The sequence below is a fragment of the Zophobas morio genome, unplaced genomic scaffold (genome assembly GCF_036711695.1).
Source record: "Zophobas morio isolate AGI-343-1 ecotype UQ-CSIRO unplaced genomic scaffold, CSIRO_AGI_Zmor_V1 ptg000011l, whole genome shotgun sequence".
Classification (NCBI taxonomy): domain Eukaryota; kingdom Metazoa; phylum Arthropoda; class Insecta; order Coleoptera; family Tenebrionidae; genus Zophobas; species Zophobas morio.
This window is the reverse complement of record NW_026972116.1, coordinates 10298470-10322801: the sequence shown is the minus strand read 5'-3', so window position 1 is coordinate 10322801 and position 24332 is coordinate 10298470. Positions and strand designations below refer to the sequence as shown.

The 24332-nt window shown below is 40.2% G+C and overlaps 2 protein-coding genes across 4 annotated transcripts; both read left to right on the top strand.

Moving 5' to 3' along the window:
- The first annotated feature begins 13477 nt into the window (after positions 1-13477).
- On the top strand, positions 13478-24332 carry LOC135126895 (serine/threonine-protein kinase Nek8). Of its 3 annotated transcripts, none has more exons than XM_064053108.1 (14): positions 13478-16277; positions 19012-19168; positions 19225-19416; positions 19465-19603; positions 19653-19781; positions 19836-20029; positions 20078-20214; positions 21324-21441; positions 21506-21633; positions 22119-22254; positions 23306-23651; positions 23701-23951; positions 24000-24153; positions 24203-24332. In XM_064053108.1, the coding sequence occupies exons 2-14, from the start codon at positions 19068-19070 to the stop codon at positions 24266-24268; spliced, it is 2091 nt and encodes a 696-aa protein (XP_063909178.1). In that variant the 5' UTR covers positions 13478-16277; positions 19012-19067; the 3' UTR covers positions 24269-24332. The 3 variants fall into 3 exon arrangements, with proteins under 3 accessions (XP_063909178.1, XP_063909177.1, XP_063909179.1); XM_064053107.1 differs by having other exon boundaries at positions 13478-15875; positions 16090-16277; positions 24000-24318; XM_064053109.1 differs by lacking the exon at positions 13478-16277 and having other exon boundaries at positions 19050-19127; positions 24000-24318.
- Positions 16677-18780, top strand: LOC135126897 (ras-related protein Rab-13-like). The gene is made up of 5 exons (XM_064053111.1): positions 16677-16856; positions 16929-17128; positions 17179-17265; positions 17315-17428; positions 17500-18780. The coding sequence occupies exons 1-5, from the start codon at positions 16733-16735 to the stop codon at positions 17590-17592; spliced, it is 618 nt and encodes a 205-aa protein (XP_063909181.1). The 5' UTR covers positions 16677-16732; the 3' UTR covers positions 17593-18780.

Genomic DNA, 24332 nt, shown 5'->3' with positions numbered 1-24332 from the left:
ATCAAGGTCATCTTGCTCATATATTTTTTAATCAAGTTCATGTGTCACACTTTTATCTAATGCTGGTTATTTCACTTTTGTGAAAAAATACTTTTTTCCTTTCTTCCATAAAAAATAACCAACTTAAATCTAAAAAGTAATTCTCACTTGGCATGTTGGGATGTGAAGCCTGGCGGTAGTTTAATCCTTAAATCGTTCCTGATTTTGAACTGTACCCATATGGACTATCTTAAAAAATTTTATATATGCAGTCAAATGTTTTACTTTTAATCTTTGAAAATATATAACAGAAGGAAAAATATCTAAATTCAATTAACCAAGTCAGGTTAGGTCAGTCTACGGTGGGCTATGACAAACATAGAAAATAAAAATATATGTATTTTTTTTGTCGTTGTGTAACAAGCTCAGTTAAATAACATAACAACAGAATACCGCGTAAGTCTTCTAAACTAAGTGCATTCGAAATCCCATGGTGTGGTGCCCAGGGGATGAATGTCTTAGTGGGCCGCGATCGGTGACTTTCGAATACCAGGGGATCTTCGATTGTATCTTATCCTTCCTCTGCAGTATGTGGAGATCTACTGCAGTTGAACCCTTTTCCCTGGTACTCGTGGACTCATGAGAGCTCTATAGATACCAAATCAAATGAGAGTAACTTGACTGGGAAGACCAACTCGCAATTGACCGGCGACGAAGAACAACTCTTAATGAAGAGAAAAAAATATGAATTTGTGGTGGTTTAGCCGAGTCTTTTCTATAATTTGCTTATTTCAAGATTTTGACCGCTGCTCGTCACAAAAATTTCCTCTTGGATCCGGGACGTGTGAGGGCTAGCAGAACAGAGAGTTGTTGGGGCTTTTCGGGTTTGAGGAAACCCTGAGAGAAGTGGGATTAATCTAACCATTCGTATAAAACAGCGTATCGGCGTTAGGAACACGTACCTTAAAGGTGGCTAACTTGAGCGTGGGGATGAAGTTGAAACGCTAGAGGACAGACTCTCCCAGTACGGCATGGAGGACCTGAGTATGTGGCGTTGCTGTGATGTTGATGTAGGCAACACAACGCACACGTACTACTTCCTCTCGCCTACGAGTAGGCAACTCAATATGCTCACCGAACACCACTCGTGATTGGTGAACCTGGCGCCGACGCAGAGACCAACTGGGGACACAAGGAGGCGCGAGTACGGCAAGTACTCTCTTCTGCCGCCGACATCGAAACGAAGAAGATGGGTACCGTCTCCTGTTCCACGTGTAAGATATCCGTTTGTAAATAAACTATAGAGAAACCCTACCTGGTGTTAGTCATTTCCACATTGGTGACCCCGGAAAGAAAATAGGAAGAGCTAGCACCATGGAAGAAATGCAAAAGAAACTGCAGGAACAACAAGAAATAATTTGCCAGTTCCAGACACAACTGGCTACCATCTCCAACAAACAAGCCCTTGATGAGGTAAGAAGTGGTTCAAATCTGAAGCTACCGACATTCTGGCAGCGAGACCCGGTGCTTTGGTTTGCACAAGTCGAAGCCCAATTTAATTGCGCGAGAATCAGGTCCGACCAGACCAAGTACTGGACCGTGGTAACCGCCTTAGACTGCGCGACGCTCCAGCCGGTTGCCGATTTGGTCGCCAACCCCCCAACAGAAGAGACAAAGTACGAAAGCATAAAATCCAGATTGATCGCCGCCTATGCAGACACCCCCGAAAAACGACTACGGAAGCTCATGTACGAAATAGAGTTAGAGGACAAGCAGCCGTCACAACTACTAAGAGAAATGGAAGCCCTAGCGGGTAAGGGGATCAGCGGTGACGTCCTCAAGACTCTGTGGTTGCAGCGTTTACCCCCACAACTACAGATGATCCTCGCCGCAAATGATAAAGAAACGCTGGACAAAATGGCGACCATAGCGGACAAATTGACCGAAATCCACCATACCAGCGCCATCACAGCAAATATTGGTGCCCTAAATCGCGGTACCTCCGCGCACGCCTCTCAAACCGTTACATCGGCGCAAGAAGATGGAATGGCTGCCGCCATTACGGCACTGCAGAAGCAGTTCGTAACTTTATCGACCACAGTAAACCAACTCGCAGACGACAGAAGGCGCCATGGGCAAGGCGAAAACTGGAATCGCGCCAAATTTAGGTCAAGGTCGAATCCGCAGGACGATAATATCTGCTATTATCACAATCGGTTCGGAGCAAACGCCAGAAGATGCGCCAAACCCTGTGACTACAAAAGGCCGTTAAACTAGAGGCGCCGTCGACGATTGAGGTGGTCCACGACGCAGCGCAAACACAACGCCTCTTCATCACCGACCCAAAATCAGGTACCCGATATTTAATCGACACGGGGGCAGAAGTTTCCGTGTTACCCAAGAGATTGTTCTCAGGCAGACAACATCTCAGCCCAGCTGAGACAACGCTCTTCGCGGCCAACGACAGCGCGATCAGAACATACGGCCAAAAGCTAATGTTCCTTGATCTCAAGCTGAAACGTCCGTTCAAGTGGGTATTTATAGTGGCAGACGTAGGCAAACCCATCATCGGAGCAGACTTCCTGAGGCATCACAACCTCCTACCTGATCTCCGCAACCGACGCCTCGTAGACGCAGCCACCCTCTTATCAACTCGCGGAACCCTGGCTATATGCAAGTCGCCTCAGATCACGACAGTGGCCAAGACGACGCCATATCACGCACTGCTAGCGGATTTCGCAGAAATTACACGCCCACCGCCACCTGGAACGAAGCACAGGGGCAACGTGTTCCACCACATCATCACCAGAGGTCCCCCGGTCGCAGAAGCTCCTCGCAGGCTTGCACCCGAGAAGTTGAGAGTGGCGAAAGCCGAATTCCAATATATGATGGAACAGGGCTGGTGCCGACCATCCAAGAGCCCTTGGGCTAGTCCGCTTCACCTTGTCCCAAAGAAACTCCCTGGTGAATGGCATCCATGTGGCGACTATAGGCGCCTAAACAACGTGACAGTGCCTGACAGCTACCCCATCCCTCATATACAGGACTTCACCTACAGACTCGAAGGTAAAAGTGTGTTCTCCACCATAGACCTAGTGCGCGCATACCATCAAATTCCCGTGGCTGAAGAAGACGTTCCTAAAACAGCCGTGTGCACTCCGTTCGGGCTCTTCGAGTTTACAGTTATGACGTTCGGACTACGTAATGCCGCGCAGACTTTCCAAAGACACCTGAACTCTCTAATAAGTGACCTTGATTTCTGCTACGTGTATATAGACGACATCTTAGTGTTCTCCCGAGATGAAGCAGAGCACGTCGAACATCTAAAAATGTTATTTTCTCGGTTACGGGAGCATCACATAGTGATTAACCCGACCAAGTGCGTGTTTGGTGAAGCCGAAGTGAAATATTTAGGACATACGATTTCCGGGAGTGGAACCAAACCACTTGAGACGTCGGTCAGTGCAATCCGCGAATTCCCCAAACCAAAGACAGTTCAAGATCTGCGACGGTTCCTTGGCATGATCAACTTCTACCGACGTTTCATTCCCCACGCAGCCCAGACCCAAACACCACTTCACCAATATCTGAACAGCGCGCGGAAGAATGACAAAACAATAGTCGAATGGACAGAGGAAGCTGAAGCTGCTTTTGAAACGTGCAAGACAGAGTTAGCCAACGCCGCGCTTCTGGCACATCCCGCCGAAAATCTGCCGCTCAGAATTATCACCGATGCTTCTGATTACGCAATCGGGGGCGTACTAGAGCAGCACTCCAATGGGACCTGGCAACCTTTAGGTTTCTTCTCCAGAAAACTTAGCAAGGAGCAGCGCAACTACAGCGCATACGATCGTGAGCTGCTTGCAGTCTACGAAACCATAAAATTCTTCAGGCACATGGTGGAAGGCAGAGACTTTTGCATACTCACCGACCACAAACCCCTCGTCTACGCGTTTCAGCAGAAAGCAGGCAAAGCATCCCCAAGACAAGTCAGGCAGCTAGATTTCATCGGCCAGTTTTCTACCAACATTATCCACATTTCAGGTGAACAAAACACAGTTGCAGACACACTTTCAAGGGTCAATGAAATCACAATTCCTACGTTCATTGACACCGACGACTTAGCCAAGGAACAAGAAAAAGACGCCGAACTAAAAACACTTTTAAACTCTGATACAACAAGCCTGCAGTTAGAAAAACTCACCCCACAGGCCGGCCAGAAGGCTATCTGGTGTGACACGTCAACGGGGGTGGTCAGACCATACGTTCCACAAGATTCGAGAAAAGTAATTTTTGAAGGATTTCACAACCTCTCACACCCCAGCGGCCGAGCGACCAGTAAGCTCATCAAGAAGCGATTTGTGTGGCCATTTATGGAGAGTCACATAATGAAGTGGGCACGAAGCTGCATCCCTTGCCAGCGATCCAAAGTTGGCCGACACACCAAAGCCCCATTACAGCATTTCGATGACGTCACAGAACGGTTCCAACACGTGCACATCGACATAGTAGGTCCGCTACCTCCCTCTCAAAGCTACAGGTATTGCCTCACTATGTCTGACCGTTTCACCAGGTGGCCAGAGATCGCACCCATGACCGACATGACCGCAGAGACAGTCGCCAAGACATTCTACGAAACATGGATTTCAAGATTCGGTTGCCCAAGACAAATTACAACCGACCAAGGGCGACAATTTGAAGCATCCACCATGAATGCCTTGGCGAAAATTTTGGGCATTCAGCGCTCTCGGACGACGCCATATAGGCCCCAGAGCAACGGCCTTATCGAGAGATGGCATCGAACCATGAAGGCAGCCATCATGTGCCATGAAGCGGAAAGTTGGCTAGACGTTCTACCTACAGTATTATTAGGGTTACGTACAGCCATCAAAGAAGACATCGGACACTCACCAGCAGAGCTGACCTACGGAACGCAACTGAAAGTCCCAGGCGAATTCTTTTTTAGCAATATCGACAGATCCGTAGAACCCACTACTTTTGTAGAAAAACTACGGGACCACATGAGGAAACTTCGCCCAACTCCAGCGTCGCACCACATTAGGCAAAGCACCTTCGTCCACACAGAGCTCAGTAAATGTAGCCATGTTTTCCTAAGAGACGACACCGTGCGAAGACCGCTCCAACAGCCCTACACCGGTCCACACCTTGTTCTGTCTCGTACTGCTAAGATAATAAAGGTCAATGTAGGCGGTAGGGAAACAACAGTGAATATCGACAGAGTAAAACCCGCTTTTATTCTCCAAGAACCAGAACCACCACCGGCTCCATCCCCAGTACCAACACAGGAAGTTACTCAAACTACCAGGTCAGGCCGCAGGTCAACACTCCCCGCACGTTTCAGAGAATGACAACTGACAGCCGTTTTGACAGCTGTCACCCGTTACTTGGGGGGGGGTATGTGGCGTTGCTGTGATGTTGATGTAGGCAACACAACGCACACGTACTACTTCCTCTCGCCTACGAGTAGGCAACTCAATATGCTCACCGAACACCACTCGTGATTGGTGAACCTGGCGCCGACGCAGAGACCAACTGGGGACACAAGGAGGCGCGAGTACGGCAAGTACTCTCTTCTGCCGCCGACATCGAAACGAAGAAGATGGGTACCGTCTCCTGTTCCACGTGTAAGATATCCGTTTGTAAATAAACTATAGAGAAACCCTACCTGGTGTTAGTCATTTCCACAAGTACAACCGAAAAAGGAAAATTCGATTGGGTGATTTTGTGGATCTGTCATACAAGTTCCATATTCACTTACCAGTTAAGTACATGTGATCGATCGATGCAGTACGAGGGCGGAATATAACGCACACGCATAATTAATTACATCAGTGGTAAGTTATACGATAAGAATCATCTGATGGAGCGATCGAGTAGTAAGTTGAAGGGGAGCTTGTAGAAGCTCTTGGAGCTGCTTCTGTCTGGCGGTGGAAGACCAACAAAACGGACGATAGAAATTCTGCCCATATTTGGCAAAAGAATGCGTCTTTCACGTGGACTGTTTAATTGATTTGATTGGTTGGTAGTAATTTCTGCTTATATTTGGCGTTGAAATAACGAAGTGAGATCTCTGACCATATTTGGCCAAAGAGTGTGTGCTTCGGACGAATTATTAGAAGATATTGGAACAAAGAAGCGGCTGCGATGTGGATTTGAGAGGCCATGGAAAGTAATACATGATTTTCTTCGGAATGGGACTATTTGGCGCGGCCGACTTGGCGCGGCCAACTTGGCGCGAGCGATTTTGGCGCAAAGCCAACTTGGCGCAGGGACACTTTGGCGCAAGCCATCTTGGCGCGAACCGGATTTTCTTGGCTAAGTTATTTGAAGATGACTCCATAATTCGGGATTTTTGATACTTGCGATAAGGGGGGTAGGTTAACTTACGAAGGGCGACTTTACGCTGCAATAGGGTTAACTTAAGGTCGGAATTTCCGGTCCGGAACAGATTCGATATTCAGCAGTACTCCACGAAAGGGGTCCAGCCAACCACGACCCTCTGGCACATAACCATGGGCACCAATAAGAAACAGTAATTTCGCGGGCAGATGAACTAAACCGTTACTTAATACCAAGAGGGACCAGGGGTAGACTCAGATTCCTTCCAGTGTCGCACGTAGTGCTAAGAGGGCAAGACTTTGTGCCGGCGGGACTCTCTACTCTTCACATATGCATTTTCGCAGGGCAACCAGAATGGAACATCATCCCAAAAAGGGTTCTCGAAACACTGCCGCGCGCTGCACATAATCCTTCTGGCATCAACCTCACCTTGCAATGTAGAGAACTCGAGACTAGTTAGGACGACACTTCCAAGACTAAGAAAAGTCTTGGTATTTGACCAGAGAACACTCATAACTCCCACCGTGACTCTGACACTCCTAGAAGCCCAGAATACTGGCTTAGGTGTCCCTAGTTTGATCATCTGTGGAACAGAACTAATCGGTCCTAACCCAACCCGATTCGAAATTGCGCTATGGGAAACATTCGTAGCAGCCCTGAGGGTAAGGAACTTCAGGGTTTTCTATGTCTTTAACCCGGCGACTGAAAGACTGCTGGGTAGACAGGAAGACGGAAATGGAGAAAATGATGGTCACGAGGGTAATGACTAAGAACCGGCTGTCATTTGTCGAATTGAATTTGTACCACAGTGTCGCAGCCTCGGCTTGCTTCAACAGGCAGACGGATATCTGGGATGTGGGATGTCGGATGTAAACCCAGGGTATATCTCCACTTATCCAAATGGGTACAGACCCTTCCTTTTGCTAAACCTGTGCTCTTGGGATGTCCGTGTAAATATCACAAGCGGTAAAATGCCGAGAACACTGATAATACTCACCTATGCTGCCAGTCTCAGCTGAGCTGATGGCGGTAAATATATTTTAGCAGAGCTAAGGAATGGTTCTTTTCTTAGAATGCGATGCAAAGTCACAGTGTGGGAGTTCTGACGTCAATTCCAGTGGAAACGAACTACTTCCATCACTAAAGGGAGGGAAGGGGTTAACGATATCATCCTGAGCTCAATAGGGTTGGTTCATGAAATCAAGGACTGACGTATGTACATCAACAGAGCTCCTAGCAGAGTTTATAATCAACAATATATCCGATTTACCATTTAAAAGAATGAAGCAGAGCTTAGAGATCCGAGAATGAGAATCTGAAAAGGAAAAGGATCTTGGGGCTGCCAAATAGTGTTCGACATGTAAAAGGAGCAGAAAAAATAACCGCCTTGATGCATGAGGCCATTGTCGAATTTTAGGAGAACAATAGCTCAACAAGCAAACCTCGTCAGAATCACTGTACCCCATGGTGGAACTCGCATTTCAATAGATGCTAGGAAGCTCTGGAAAACAGACAGATAGAAGGACTTTTGTGGGAAGCTAGACCATCTTACACAAGCAGCAAGATATCATATAAGAAAGTCTAGTGCGTCGACCTTGCATCAAACCGTGAAAGTGAATCTTCTCATTTGAAACATTTCTTTGTAAGTATAGAGGTGGCCTTTGGCAACGCAACCTTTGAATCCATATGTTAATCTCTGATCAAGCGCGATGAGAATCCGACACTTGTCAGGTGGGTCCGTGCAATACTTACCCAAAGATCAATCAATGCGAATTTAGTATGATTTGCCACTGAAGTGAAGCTGGAGTATATGCTCAAGGAAACTAATGATATGGCAATCTTTGCAAAAAAGTAAATTGTCAGCGTAGGGAGCTCACGCAGAGGGGCACTCAGACTGATGGTTTTTTTGTCAATCCAGACAAAAATAGCATATCATTGCAAGGAGGGGTTGAGATCTTTATGTGGGTCCTATTCTCTTTGGAAAAACCATGGTGGAAAAACACTGGGAGTGACAAATTTTTCAAAACCAACTTGATGAACAATCTGTAAAGTGTTTAATCACACCGAAGGCTAGACAACCCGTTGGGAAGCTGTAGACTGCAGTTTCGATCTTGTTGGATCTCATCAGTACAACCCATCTCATCGTGTTGATGAACAATCGTTTGTAATCGTTTGTATTAATACGGGAATTCAACGTATTAATATATTTGTGACGTCGCAACCGCTAGTTTATGATAGGTCACAACGATTGAGTACATGAGTAATTACTCGCAGCAGTAAATTTAATAATAGTAGTCTAATATGTGTAACTTTTTAAGTCAGATTATTATGCCTATTTTCCTGAGTCATTTTCCTATTTTCTATCCATTATTTTTTAACAAAAACCCGTATTTCAAATAAAACATCAAAAAACTTTTTACCCTCATTTTTAACCCTTTTTTTCTAACTCAGATTTTCCTAAAAACAGCAACTTTTTAGAAAAATTAGTCGATTTTCAAGTTTTAGTCGTTGAAGTTTGTAGAGTTTCAAAAACAGCCTATTGAAGTCTGTTCAAAAACACAAAAAATTGTGAAAATGATCTGTTTTTAAGCCCATTTTATTTATTGAAACATCGATTTTTATAGAAACTATCCTATTTTTTATGGCCTTTTTAAAAATGTGAGATTTTTATGCCAAAAATAAGGAAAACTACCCTTTTTTAAGATTTCTTGTTTTAGATGTTCATCCCCAAATCGTAGTTCTAGAGCAGTAGTTAACGCCCTATATTTGTTTATATCTTTGTTAGATAAGGTTTGAATTATTCTGGGGGTCGACACCACATTATGTGAACCAGATGTTGCTCCATTTTTTATTGTCTTTTCAAATGTCTTCATTCGATCTTCTATAGTTTTCATTCGATTTTCCATGTTGTTTTCCATTGCCATCATATTTCGTCCGACAGTATTTTCCATATTTTCCAGATATGTTTTTATGTCCTCAATTTCTTCTCTGATTTCTTCTATTTCATTCTTGTTTGCTTCCACTTCATTTTGGAATTTTTCAGTCAGGCTAATCTATTTTTTCGTCCATCTTTCCCATTTTTACATCCATTTTTTTTTCATCTCTTCTATTGTTGCATTCAGTTTCTCATCCCTAGCGTCCATCTTTTCGTTCATTTTCTCCATTCTTGCGTCCATTTTTCGTCCATTTTTTCCATTTTCGCGTTCATTTGTTCGCCTCTTGCATCCATTTTTTCCATTCTTGCGCCCACTTTTTCGTCCATTTCTTTATTGCTTACGCCCATTTTTTTTTTGCATTGCTGCAAGCATAGCCATCGTATGATTTACTTGTTCTTCCATTTTCCCAGCTTGAGCTCCCTTCTCGACAGGCATAAATTCTTCAGAATTCTTTTCAAACCTGCCCGGAAGTCGTCGTAAAATCAGTTATTAATCTTAAATCTCACTTCTGACACCAGTGTTACGTAATCGGTGTGGGTAAACGTAACAATTTATTTCTTAGTAACTCGGATTTACACGACTAATTACAGAGCGATTATGTACAAAATAATTCCGGCGCGACATTCACTGGGTTTTCTCGAAATTCGTTGGACTCGACTTGTTAACTGAATTCAATTCTCGTCGTCTGGACTACACTAACTGCTCCCGACGATGGTTCCTATTTAAACAGCACGCGGTCCTTCTCGAAACCCTACGAAACCACCGCTTCTAGACTTCTCTGAAGCACCCATTCGCGATTTCCGCTTCCAGGCTCTCTTTCGGCCGCCGTCATCGACAATGAATCATCGGCGATGTGCATAACTAGAACCCAATAGCCCCGTATGAGTGGCGGCGTATGAGTTTAGTTCGTAACAATATGCTGAAGGTGTCTTATTTTAACATAAGTAAGTGTAAGTAAAAATAAAAAATGTAATTCGATTCAGGGAAGAACGGAACTGAAAAAGACTTCAGATGATCACAATTTGCAACTAGTTCTAGTAATAATGAGTTATTGAATAAAGAAATTCAATTATTGAAACTACAACATGAAAATGAGCATCTGCAAGATAAGTTAGTAAATTAATATGATTAACATTATTGATTATTTAATGAAAATTTCCGTTATTATCTTTTAGAGAAAGGCCAACTGGGAGTATTTCCAAAGTTTTATGAAAATTTATATCAGAGAATTGATTCAGCAGATCGAAAAAAAAAACAAAATGTCAGGTACGAGGAACCAGATGTGGTAAAACTTTGTAAAATCTCAGATCCAACTTTTGGTTGAACGAAATTTTACAGGAAGAAAATGTTTCATGCTTTACTTTTGGAATCTATATAATGATCTTAATAAGTCTGCTCATCCACTCTTTATTAGACGTAAAGTTGTAGAAATTCCATATGGAATGTTCACGACGATTGAATTTCAGCTCCTGCGTTTCATGTGGGATATGTACGAATTACCTTTAGAGAATTTAAAAATAGTACCACCTGAAACTATTGGTATACTGAAAAAAAAAACAATTCAGATAAATCTGGTTCATAGCAAATGTAATTAGGGAATACTATTATATCTATACCTATATTTTTTGAGGGAAATAAAATTTTTGAAATTGTTTTTATTTTTATAGGTGCTATTTATTAAAAAAAAGTACAATATGCCATTTTTAAATATATCGAAAAACATTAGATGAAACACCAGGAAATAGTTCGTTAATTATTCCGTGTTCTTAGGGTGTCCATTTTTACAATAGAAAATTAATTATTTATGATCCTATTGCAAGAGTAAAAACAACTCCATATTTATGAATTCCTTCAATTGATAAATGTTCCAATCATGTCCATAAATACCATACACACACACACCAATGACGACATAACAACTAAAATACTAAAAGATATTGTTGGAACAACTTTCCATGTTAAAAACCCGCGACACAAAAATAATGAATCCTTAAAAAGTCGTATTAAACTGGTTAAGATTCGCTGCGACGGTCGACGCGGTAACCCCACAATCGCTGACTCCTACACCAACTATATTATGAGTTATGATGTTATGAACTTATGAATTGATGATCTTCAATTTGGGAGTTGTGATGAAAGACTTCAAAGTTATAGCACACCTCTTTTTACGTCGGGGGTTAAAAAATATACTCAAAATAATCCTCAAATTTAACATGTTGTAATTAAATAAATAAAAAGCGATCTTGTTCAGTTTCTTTCATATTTGGTTTTGTTTTAATCCATTATTTGTTAAGTTTTGCTAATTCTTAAGTTTCATTTAGCCATTCCTAATTTGATCGAATTATATCACGACGTCCAGTCCTCGATATCACTTGATTTTAGATACTGGTAGTATGCCCTTTGTGCTACTCTACGCCACTGAGTTTAAAAATTGTTATTTCCCCCTCTCTGGGTACTGCTCCACCGATTCTCCGTTGCTGCGTCATTCGTTCCTTTGTGGCCGCCTCGACACCACGAGTCTCTGCAACCAGCAAATTATCTTTTCACTGTGTTGCATCAGAACATCCTGTTCATCTGCACAGGTAATCTTTCTAACATTTTTAGACTTCCAGCAATCTCTTGCAGGCAACAATGCCAGCCGACAATCGCCGTACCTCCTCAGAGTCCTCGGCTCGCCTTTCGCGCGGGGAGCTGAAACGGCGCTTACGAACGTTGGAAGACCGTTGCAAGCGAAGGCGAAAACATCGCCGTCGCGACCGCTCCCTGTCCCACGATAAGACACGCGTAAAGACTCGGCGTTCTTATCGCGGAGACCGCCAACACTCAGATGTACGGAACTGCGTAACCACTCGGCAGTGTCGTCGTCAAAGCAGCCCAGCAGACGTACGAGAACGCGCAAAAAGTCGGCGTCCTCGTCGGTCCACCAGCCGCTCCAGATCACGCAGCCCACACACAGGTGCGAGCGTCGATCACACCAGCGCCAGCGAGCTAACACGCTTCGAACATTCGAGCGACAAACCAGCGGACTCAGCGTCTCGCGCCGAGCCAGAACCGGACCCCACGTCTCGTGCGGAGACAGAACCGGACTCGCCCATTTTAGCGATCTAAGGCCCGGCTCTGGAGGAGGAGATCTTGACCATATTTGGCGCCGATCCTTTCCGAATCAAAAACTACCGAGTTTGCCTTGCACACGGCTCTCGCTAGTCGTTGGACTCTTTATGTAGCTAACGGCTTGGATAGTTCGTGGTCTTTAAAAATAAATACTTCCTGCCAAAAAATTGCCCCAACTTACAGGCGCCAATTTTAAACTCGAAACTGATGCCAGCGTTACCCGCTCTGATCGTCAAAAAAGACAACCACGCATTTTCGGCTCAGCAACACGTGGGCCTTGGGCTGGCACCATTGGGTCAAGCCTTCAATATATTATTGACTTCCACCCCTTCACAGCCAGAGCTTCTGACATTGGTTTCCGACGCAATAAAAAATTTGACAAACTTTTTTTACCATATGTCATAATTCGGGCGACACCAGTCTTGCCCTATCTCAACAAGTCAGCAAAAGAAACATTGCACAAAGTCAGACTGATACCTCCCTTTTTTGGCGAGGTCCTTGCAGAGCGCCTAAAGACTGCCAAAGCCCTCCAAAAGTCGGGCTACGACCTGAAGGCCCCGCCTCCTGGCCCTCCCACGGGAACTCGCAGGAAAAAAGACGCCGGGGCAAACTAGAACAAACCAACAGTCGGTTCATCACAATCAACGTCTGGCAATAGGTCTTTAAACCGGGCAGGCCCGACTCGCCGCCAGGGAGAGACGAGATCATACCGAGGGCAACCCCCGGCATCCAGCCACACGAAATACAATCGCCATCAACCCCGTTAACTGAGGTAAACCACCGTTATGCTGGTCAAATTAAGTCACTATGTCTTGGTCTGGTGAAAGATCACCAAAAATACAAACATCTTAAACTGGATTAAGGGCTATAAAATCCCATTCCAAGCCACTCCATATCAAGTAGCACCGCCTACGTGAAAGCTACCACGCACCCAAAACACAGCTTTGGCCGAGGTCGTATCCTAATTATTAAACACCGGGGCAATCGAGATAGCAACACCTGTCCCCATATTTTCTTCGCCAAAAATCGAAGCTGTCCTCCAGGTTCATCTTTAATTTAAAACGCTTAAACCAATTCATTTTGACACCTCACTTCAAAATGGATGATTATAATTATAATTATAATTATCGTACCGTCACACGACTTTTACAGCCTAACATGTATGTGACGTCACTCGATCTTACCGATGGGTATTTATTCATCCCAATTCACTCAAGTCTTCGGAAATATTTGAGATTTAAATTTGAACAAAACCTGTACGAATTTACAGCGCTGCCTTTCGGATTAGCGATAGTTCCGAATGTATTTAGCAAAATTACGAGGTTACTTACTTGCATTCTCAAGGTAATTTATGCGCCAAATATTTAGGCGATTTTCTCATACTTGGCAACTCATATTCCGGTTGCCTACGGGGAACGGGAAAAACCGTTCACGTCCTACAATCCTTGGGATTCATAATCAATGAATCAAAGAGTCAGCTACACCCCTCACAGACATGTCAGTACTTAGGGTTTTTTATTTAACAGAAAAACCAGGACAATTGCTCTCCATCCGGAGAAACGTCAAGAACTCCACATTCGGACAACCGCCATTAAATACGGTTGGCTATATACTCGACAACTAGAAGGAGGAAAATGCAAAGCGCTTTCCCACCATGCTTTAAACTATAAAGCAAAAATACAACTGTCAGCTGTTTTTCTGCCAGACTTCATGCGGTGGAACACCGCAATTCGAGTAAAGAAAAAAAAAAACAATATTCAGTAAGACGAGTATCAGCGAATCATTTCCACCGACGCTTCTTTAAACGGTTGGGGGGGGCACACTGCAACGGGGAGAATAGACACGGTTGGTGGAATAAGAGAAAGAAAAACGTATAAACATATCAATTATCTAGAATTACTAGCAACATTTTTTGGTCTAAAATGGTTTTTGTAAACCACTCAGATCATGCAACATACTGATCAGAACAGGCAATACCACCGCGCTAAGCTATATCAAAAATGGGTAGCGTTCGACACCCACAACTAGGCGATTTAGCTATGGAAATTTGGCAGTGGTGTGAAATACGCGATTTATGATTATACGCGGCACATATCCCCTCCAAAAGACAATATAGACGCAGATCGCGAATCACGAACACTCCACAGATACATAATGGAGTCTCAATGAAAAAGCTTTCCAACAAATTATTCAACGGTTTGGTTGCCCCACCATAGATTTATTTGCATCGCGGTTGAATCATAAATGGCCCCAATATATGTCGTGGCATCAAGATCCAGGCGCAATCGCATGTGATGCATTTACTGTTCCCTGGAACTATAATTACTTTTACGCTTTCCCACCGTTTGCTCTAGTCTTACGCACAAAGCTGAGGGCGTAGTGGTAATGCCGCATTGGCCTTCACAACCATGGTCCCCATTTTTCGAAAGACTGTTGACTAGCCCAGTTATATTTTTTGAACCAGACGAGTCACTGTTAACATCCCCTTTCAGGACACGTCATCTACTTGCAGCCAACCTCACCCTGGTGGCAGGGAAATTATCGGGGAAGGCTTACGCTTGAAGGGAATGCCACCAGCGGCTATCACCACTGCAATAGCGTCCATTACTCCCAGCACCTTAAGACAATATAACGTCAGCTACAAGTTATAGAGATATTGTTACGAAAAGGGAATCCCTGTTTACACCACCCAAACAGAGGCGGTAATCATCTTCTTACAACATTTGTATACAAAAACGAATGCTGCTAATAGCACCTTCAACTCCCATCGCTCAGCGTTAGCTGTCATCCTGCCCGCCGATGTTGGAAACGACAGTAATCTAAGAAGGTTTCTTAAAGGCATAAAACGATTGTCTTAAAGGCATAAAACGATTGAGGCCCCAAAAACTCAAATATCAAACGACTTGGGACCTCAGTCGTGTTTTAGGACACCTGAAAACGTACTTCGCCCAGCACCCTCGCCCCCTCAGCCTTTTATCAGCAAAATTAATTACCCTACTAGCGTTGATAACAGGACAACGGCTGCAGGCACTGCATCTTATCAAATTGTCTCAGATTGGGGAAGACGAACAAGGTTTCAAAATTTGTCATTGATCACACCACGAAACCTTCAATTCGCAGCGGGGAACAGCCCTGACTGCACATTCCATACTTCCTCGACCAACCAGCGACATGTGCGGCAATCACGCTCACGGACTACATAGACACAACCAAAACCTTTAGTCGTTGGATCAAACGTATATTGGAAAAATCGGGGGTGGACATATCAATTTTCACGCCCCATTCCACGAGACATGCATCGAGCTCTTCAGAAAAACGACCGGGCTGTCTTCAGCGATGATAAACAAAACGTGTGTGGGTGGTCTAATACCTCCAAAATGTTTACACAAGTCTATAATCGACCCTTGCGGGACACATTCGCCTTCGGACGAAAAATTTTACAGACCGCAAAATATCAATCTTGTTACCTTGACCAATTTACACTAGGGGGCAAGTTCTTATTCTTTTTTGCACAACCTTACTAACTTTAAACAGCTACCAGTATCTAAAATCAAGTGATATCGAGGACTGGACGTCGTGATATAATTGTCAAATCAAACGAACTTACCTGTGAAGTTCGATTCCAATTATATTAGACGTCCAGTCCGAAGATATCACTTCCCACCCAACCCGTACACGGCATAAATCTTTACCCTCACGCCAGGTTGTGCATTCCACTTTAAACAAAATGACGCAGCAACGGAGAATCGGTGGAGCAGTACCCAGAGAGGGGGAAATAACAATTTTTAAACTCAGTGGCGTAGAGTAGCACAAAGGGCATACTACCAGTATCTAAAATCAAGTGATATCTTCGGACTGGACGTCTAATATAATTGGAATCGAACTTCACAGGTAAGTTCGTTTGATTTGACAATTATATCCGGTTGTTTTATTTAAAAAATGCATAAAAAACAGAAATATCGTAAATCGGTTTTTTTTCAACCGACATTTTTTAAAATTTATCAATTTTGTATTTCACATAACACAACATTTGATCTATCCATTGTTGCTGTTTTTAGCAATATTTTTATCACATTCTTGTATTATATTTCGTAACTCATTTGTTATATTCTAAAAATAATTTACATTTGGTGAAAAAAAGTGCTGAATAATCTGAAATTTTTATTTTGACAGCTGTTGCATGCACACTGGCTGCAACCCTTAAATTTAAATTGTTGAGGTAGGCATATCGCGATTGATTAAATGACACATGTAGAGACGTAGATGTGCGCTTGCGTGAACTTTGATTAAAAATCAATTGTTGCGCATCAGGTGTAGATATAGCAATATGAAATCGATAATAAAAAATGGCGCTAGATTTCGCGGCTACATATAAAATCTTAGTTTTAGGTGATTCAAATGTTGGTAAAACATGCATAGTGCATCGTTTCTGTGATGAAAGATATTACGACACTTACATATCTACAATAGGTAAGTAGAAAATAATTCTTCTAGTTTACGCAATATGGTGATATTGTTAATAATATATTACTGCTATTTCAGGGATAGATTTTAAACAAAAAATCGTCAATCTAGACGGTGTTCCAATCAAATTACAAATCTGGGACACCGCAGGTCAAGAAAGGTTCAGGACCTTAACAACAGCCTACTATAGAGGAGCAATGGGAATTTTACTTTTATATGACGTCACTAATTTAGAATCTTTCAATCATATTACATACTGGCTTCAAAACATAGAAGAGGTTTTACTTTGTTCTCGTAATTTTTTTTTGTTACATTATTGACATTGCAGAATGCTTCCCCACATGTAATCACAGTTCTGGCTGGTAATAAATGTGAATCATCCGACAGAATTGTTGACTCAGAGAGTGGACAAAAGGTAAATATGTTCACCAAACATCCACCACTAAACCAATTACATTTTCCAGATTGCGGAACATTTCGATTTGACGCATTTTGAAGTTTCTTGTAAGGACAATGTTAACATTGAAGCGTCTTTTATGAGCTTAGCTAGGAAAATTCGAGAAAAACGGGAACAAAAAGTGAGTCATTATGACACATTCGCTTCTTACACTATTTTAACTCAGTCATTTTAAAAATGTAAATATTTTAGGGATATGCTCTGCATGAACCAATCAAAGAAGAAAACTCTGATCTTCTCAAACCTAAAACGGAGCTCCAAATTCGTGCATGTTCTGCATGTTAAATCAAAGACTGCAATCATATTATTGTCAATAGTTTTTTATTGAGCTATCAAATAAGTATGTGGTGTAAACTGTACGCAAAGCTTTAAAAATGTACGTAACACATACACGCTCAAAATGTTAAAATGTAAAAGAGAACATATATGTGAAATTGGCGATGCTTATCGTGGAATATTTGTATTATAATTGTTACTGTTAACATAGAAATATCGTAGACACATCAGTTCCTCTGCGTAGAGTTTTAAATGTTGGATGTTTTTAATTAGGAAACAAAATATCTTTTTATAACATATTCCTAAATTTTTATATTTCCTTCAATTGGTAGATATTTATTTGATAGCCTCAGTATTAATTCGAACTTTTCATTCGCTCTTTGGCTTTAGTTTATCAGAATGGTTAGCAGTTTACAGTACATATTTATTCTTTTTCATTCCGTACACACTAAGAATAACTAGGTAAAGCAATAACTGTTCTTTTTTGACTCATCTGATTATGTTTTCATAGAAAATAATCTTGATAAAGTATTCACCACTTAATCCACTGTCATAGAAGAACGCACAAATATCATATGCAACTGTATCACTGGGTATATTCGAACGTTTTACATATACTCAATAGTTACGCTATATTCATACCAATTATCAACCAGTTAAACATACTGAGTCTTTCAATTATTTACGCATCTATACCTACGTGTAAAACGAGTGGAGATACTCAAATAAATGTTTCTTCTTTAGTAAGACTGATATACCGCTTAATATTTATGGCAAAGCTAAATACTTAGTTGTTAAAAATAGTTATACAATTTAAACAGTGATATGCATAGTTGCGAAGTTTGTGGCTATTGAATTAATAAAGAAATTAGACTGTGACCTGTATGTGTAGGAAAATCACGGTGAGATAATTAGTAGCTTCGAATCCTCGACATGCATACTGCTGAGAATGTTTTAAGTACGAGGCGTGTTTCTTATAGTTGAACTCCAAAGTGCTTTAAATACAAAATCTATACAATATTCACAAAATTCTATCGGTGCATTATGAGTTAGGCACATCGAATTTAAGAAATTTGTTTACTGATATTGCTTGCTGGGACCATATTGAATTGCGCAATTAGCATTTTAAAAATATTGTGATACAAATGAATGTATAGCAAGAGCAAGTTAATGTATGAGAATAAATGTAAAAGTCAATACTTGGTTTTATTTGAATTATTAAAGCAAATTTATTATTCATGAAGTTCATCGAAATCCCATAATTATGTTTCCATGGCACGCATTATTGTACACAAAAATTACCTCATTTGCCATACGATCACGACAAAATGAACACCAGTAAATTTTATGAAGATTACGAAAAACTAAAGACCGTCGGACAAGGTATTTTCACGTTTTTAATTGCTTCATCTATTATCTCCACTCTAGGAGCTTTCGGTACGGCAACTCTATATCGACGAATTCATGACGGAAAACAAGTGGTCATGAAGGAAGTGTTTATCATGGATATGGATAATTCGGAACGAAGGGCTGCTCTGAATGAGGTAGAAATACTGTCTACACTAAATCACCCCAACATCATAAAGTAGATGCGAATTACTGAACCGGCGCCTCCACCAAAATTCAATCCATCAATTTCAGATATCTCGGAAGTTTTCAAAAGGAAGGGTCATTAATAATCGTAATGGAGTATGCAGATGGTGGAAACTTGACTCAGCTCATTAATGCAAAAAGGAATAAAAATGAAGTGTTCTCGGAAAAGAGCGTTTTAAACATAATTTCGCAAATATGTGCCGCACTAGCTTACATGCACGCGAATAAAATTCTGCATAGGTAATTTATAGGAAATTTCCATTCGAAAAAATAAAACAGAGTTTTAAGGGATTTAAAATCTGCCAATATCTTTCTAAACATGAATGGTAATGTCAAAGTTGGGGATTTCGGAATATCGAAAGTGCTGAATACTAGATCTCAGGCGCAAACTGTTGTTGGAACTCCGTATTATTTAAGTCCAGAGATGGTATTTATTAATTTTCGCTTTGTCTTGTTTTCATAGATAGTCATTTTAGTGTGAAGGTTATGATTATAACGAAAAATCTGATATTTGGGCAATGGGATGTATTTTATACGAATTAGTTTGTTTAAAAAAGCCTTTCGAAGCAATGACGTTGCCTGTTCTGGTACAAAAGATTACAAATGTATTGAATCAAACTTCTGTAGTATATAATTGTACGCATTTTTTTTATTTTTAGTGTGACTATAAAAGTATTCCTCAAATGTATTCCAAAGAATTATCGCATCTAGTTCACACGATTCTTCAAAAAAATCCGACCAAAAGGCCATCAGCCAAGTATATTTACGACTCTATACTTTCAAAAATAATGAAAAAAAATGAAGCTTTAAACAGCAGGGCTTTTTCATCTACAAATACTTCTTTAAATTTGGGGTGAGTTGTCTTTAATTTTTTAGGTTAATAAAATGTATGACTTTCAAGAGTTCCACGAGAACGATCAATTTTGTACAAAATTTATGACTTTGGTATAGATCAAAAAGTAATACCTCAGGAGCTGCCTCACAAAACGATCTTGGATTTTTCCGTCAGTTGTACCCACTATATTGTCGTTGTCTCAGGTATTAAATACAAAACGTTATCTAATGTTACAAAGCCGAAAAATCGAACGAAAAAGAAATATCTAAATTCTCATCCATCAACAGCTTTTCAGAACATATACCAAATGCACTACTACACGCAACTCTAAATTTGAAAATTAAGGTTATAATAATGAATCAGCATTCTTTTTAAAACTTTGGTGAAATTTTTCATCACATATTTTTCAAAATCAAGATTTCAATTATTTATGAAAATTTCAGAACGCGGTTTTCACCAATGTTTTCAGCTTCTAAAGCTTTATGTGGCTTGGAAAACATTGTAGAATTTTTTTATTGAAAATGAGATCCAGCTTCTTCGTCACAAGTTTCGTTTTAATGTAGCATATTTCTGACAAAAAATTCGACAATACTTCCCGGGTAACGTATAAAGTTCTGTGAGCTGAAAATAGTGGTGAAAACTGCGTTACAAAATTTCTATAAGTAATGGAGATATTGGTTTTTAAAGATACATGATGAAAAATTTCACCAAAATACTAAAAAGATAACGATAAACTGTTAAAAAAAACTGCTTTTGCGTTTTTTCATAACAATAAGTCTGTTTATAGCGGGAAGTATTGTAATAGAGTCCAGTCGACGAATGCCTACTTTCAAGTTTTCTGGACGTTTTCATGACCCCAGGAGTACGAAACAAGAGGTCTTCCGTTTCCTTCTCTCTGTCTACCGCCTGTGTAGATTTTTATTCGACAGATAATCTCCGAACCGCGAGGCCAATTGTTGTTAAATTCTACATGTGTGTTAAAAATATTGTGTAGTTGGTAATGGTCTTGTGCTTTATCAAAGCATTCATATTTTGGGAGCAATTATTAACTGAATCTCCGTTTCCTGTTATCGGTGAAAAAGTGCGAACTGATTTTGCACGCCAGACTAAATATAAACAAGTCAACACAATATGTTTTCGTAACATTAGAATCAAAGGCAGTGGCCGTATGGGGATTACAGTATGATAGATTAATCCTTTTTTTTTTTCTTACATTGTGATAAGTCGAATTGTGTATAACTATTTTCGATATAACGGCTTTGTAACATGTTACGTTGCATTTAGTTGCACATTACCTTTTGTGTGCTTTTAGATCATAACGTTTATACATGGGGTGAAAACACTTACGGCGAGTTAGCTTTAAATGACGGGATACGCAATAGAGCTTTTGCAATGTTGGTGAATTCTTTACGAGGGAAACGAATTGTTAAGTATGTATATGTAAAAATATTTTCACTAATTAAGTAAAGGTATTAATTATTATAATAATTAAAGGTGTGCCGCTGGGAAAGGATTTAGTATCTTTTTAAATAAAGAAGGAATAGTTTTTAGTTGCGGAGATGGGCAGGGAGGATGCTTAGGACATGGTGACTGGAATTCACTACAAACTCCTAAAATAATTGGTATTTTTATTATAAACTTTTTATTTGCTTACTTTGAGTTATTTAACATTTCGGAAGAGACATTCACACAATGCTCGAGTGGTGTGGTTTGGACTCGTATGCAAACTACAAAATTTAGTGACATTTTTTTCCTTTCTCAGGACCACCAATGATAATTCAGACAGTAATTAAAAGTCAAGATATTTGAGATCTAAGTTTTAAAACTTTCACCAATTGTGGATTATCTGTTTCGTGGTCACAACTTTAAATTCAATTTAATCTTATAAAACACCTTTAATAATATTGTTGAAACATTTCACACTGTCGGTAAAACTTGAAAACATTTTTAAAACGAAGTAGTTATTGTTTTTTTTTTAAGAAGGAATTTATTCCATCATTTAATTACTTTTTTAGTAGAATACTTTTACTTTCTCTTTCGTAAAAACCTATTCACAATTCTCTTCTTTATAATTAGTCTGTATTAATTAATTCTTTTCGCATAACAGATTCGTTAGGAAACGTAAATATTACACAAATTCGTTGTGGTGATGAACACGTGGTTGCCTTATCGACCGATGGAAAAGTCTTTACTTGGGGTTCTTCCAAAAACGGCCAGCTCGGACAAGGTCATACACAGTATAGGTATTACGTACATTTCACCTCCATTCCAGGTCAGTTCAAGTTTAAGTAGCAGTGCATACAAAACCATGCATTTTATGCGTTTGTTGCCAATTAGTTAAAGGCACTCTGATGTGAGTGCTATGTTAACCAAACATCCCGCCAAAATTTGACCGAATGTGTGATCGTCAACAAAAATTGAACCCCACATTGCGTGTTTTTTTTTTATGTTTGGTAGGTGTGTTTGCTTTCACTACGTGATCCTGTGTTTTTTTATAATTAAAAATGAAACCCTACGTTTCTCGAACTTAGAAATACGAGTATATCTGGATAGCGATTAGACTTTCAAGAAATGAAGTAAGCAACAATTAATTAAGGCACAGTCTGGAAATAATTTTAAGAAAAAATTTACATGAGGTTAAATTAGACATGAATTCAAGTTAATGGTTACACATAAATTAATTCATCAAATTACATCATGGACTCAATAAATTTACACAACACATAAAACGAAACACATGAAATAAACATAACAAGGCACATATTAAATGATCAACATCATAATAATCCTTCGAGAATAAATGTGCAAATTCAAGCTCTGCGAGGATAATACAGATTAATATATTAGAAAATAAACATATTCGTAAAGTGCACCTCCCATTTCGTGTCCACCATGATATTAATTTTACTGTTGATAATCCTCAAGGCCTTTTCTTTCAAAATGAATCAACGTTTAATTAGTTTAAATGCCATAAATAAACTATTATAAATCTCGAGTGAAAACTTTCACATTTAAGATTAGAAAATTACCAATTAAATGGTCTTACACTACTTACACTCGTTGCAGGGAGACCCTGGCGTCGAATGCGATTCATTCTTGTTTAAACAATTGCCGTTTTATGAAACTACGAACTAACTTTCAGCGAGAAATTTAAACACAGTAATGTATAAAATAAATTTTAATTATTGTAGTAGTACAAATACGAATTGGTAGCACACCGTTTACGGACTTTATGCGCTCCTAACTAAACATGAACTGAACAAAAGACAAAAATACAAACCCATCTTATTGCAGATGCATGCCATTAGCCATCAAACTCCTAAACTTAACAAAAATCAAAAACATTTTTTGTGGAGACAATGAAAGCGTTTTATTAACACATACTGGACAAGTACTGGTTAGTGGTTGCAACGACCACCTCAAACTAGGAGTTCCAGAACAGGGCAAAATTACCTTATTCACCCCTATTCCATTAAAAGAGAAAATCAAATTTGTTTCAGTTGGCCCTAACCACACGATGATGTTGACCGAAAACGGAACTATAATTGCCTTGGGTCGAAACTCGGAAGGTCAGTTAGGGAAACGGAATTACATCCACTACACTCAACCACAAACGATTAAATTAAAAAATAAGATTACAGTCAGTTTTTTTCACTTCGGCGTAGCATGCAATGAAATTAGTATTTCAGATGGTCGCGTGTGGGTTGAATTTCACGATAGCCCTTGACAATACGAATGTTTTGTGGTTCTGGGGCTCATCTTATAAAACGTGTAAAAATATTAGTATGACGAACACGCAGAAAAGTAAGAGAAGTAATTCAGTTCTGCCACTGACTAAAAATGCGCAAGATGAAACTATTATAATTAAAGATTTTGGTTTTGATGATAATATTGAGGAATTTGAAGCTGAGAGTGTAAAGACACCGCGCTCAATTTTGGCGTAAGATTTATAAAGAGTGATTAAAAGTTACATAATTGATTTGTGTAGGTTTTATTCTTCTGCAAGCAACGTCAAGTCGGGAAATGTTATTTATGCGACAGATATTAAAATAAAAAGTAATAGTTTATATGTCTTGGCTCACACTACAACTCCTCCTCCTATTAAACAGTTTACAGATAGAGATTTACATAATCAGGATTCTGTAAGTATTGTAGATATTAATCACACATGTCTAAACCACAATGGCGTAGATGACACGAATAGAAGGTACCACTAGAGCACCAAGTACATTACCTAATTTACCCAACATGATCTAACACAGCTAAATACATGACGTTTCTAGCATGAACAATTTTAGGGTGACCGAATTTGGACAAGTGA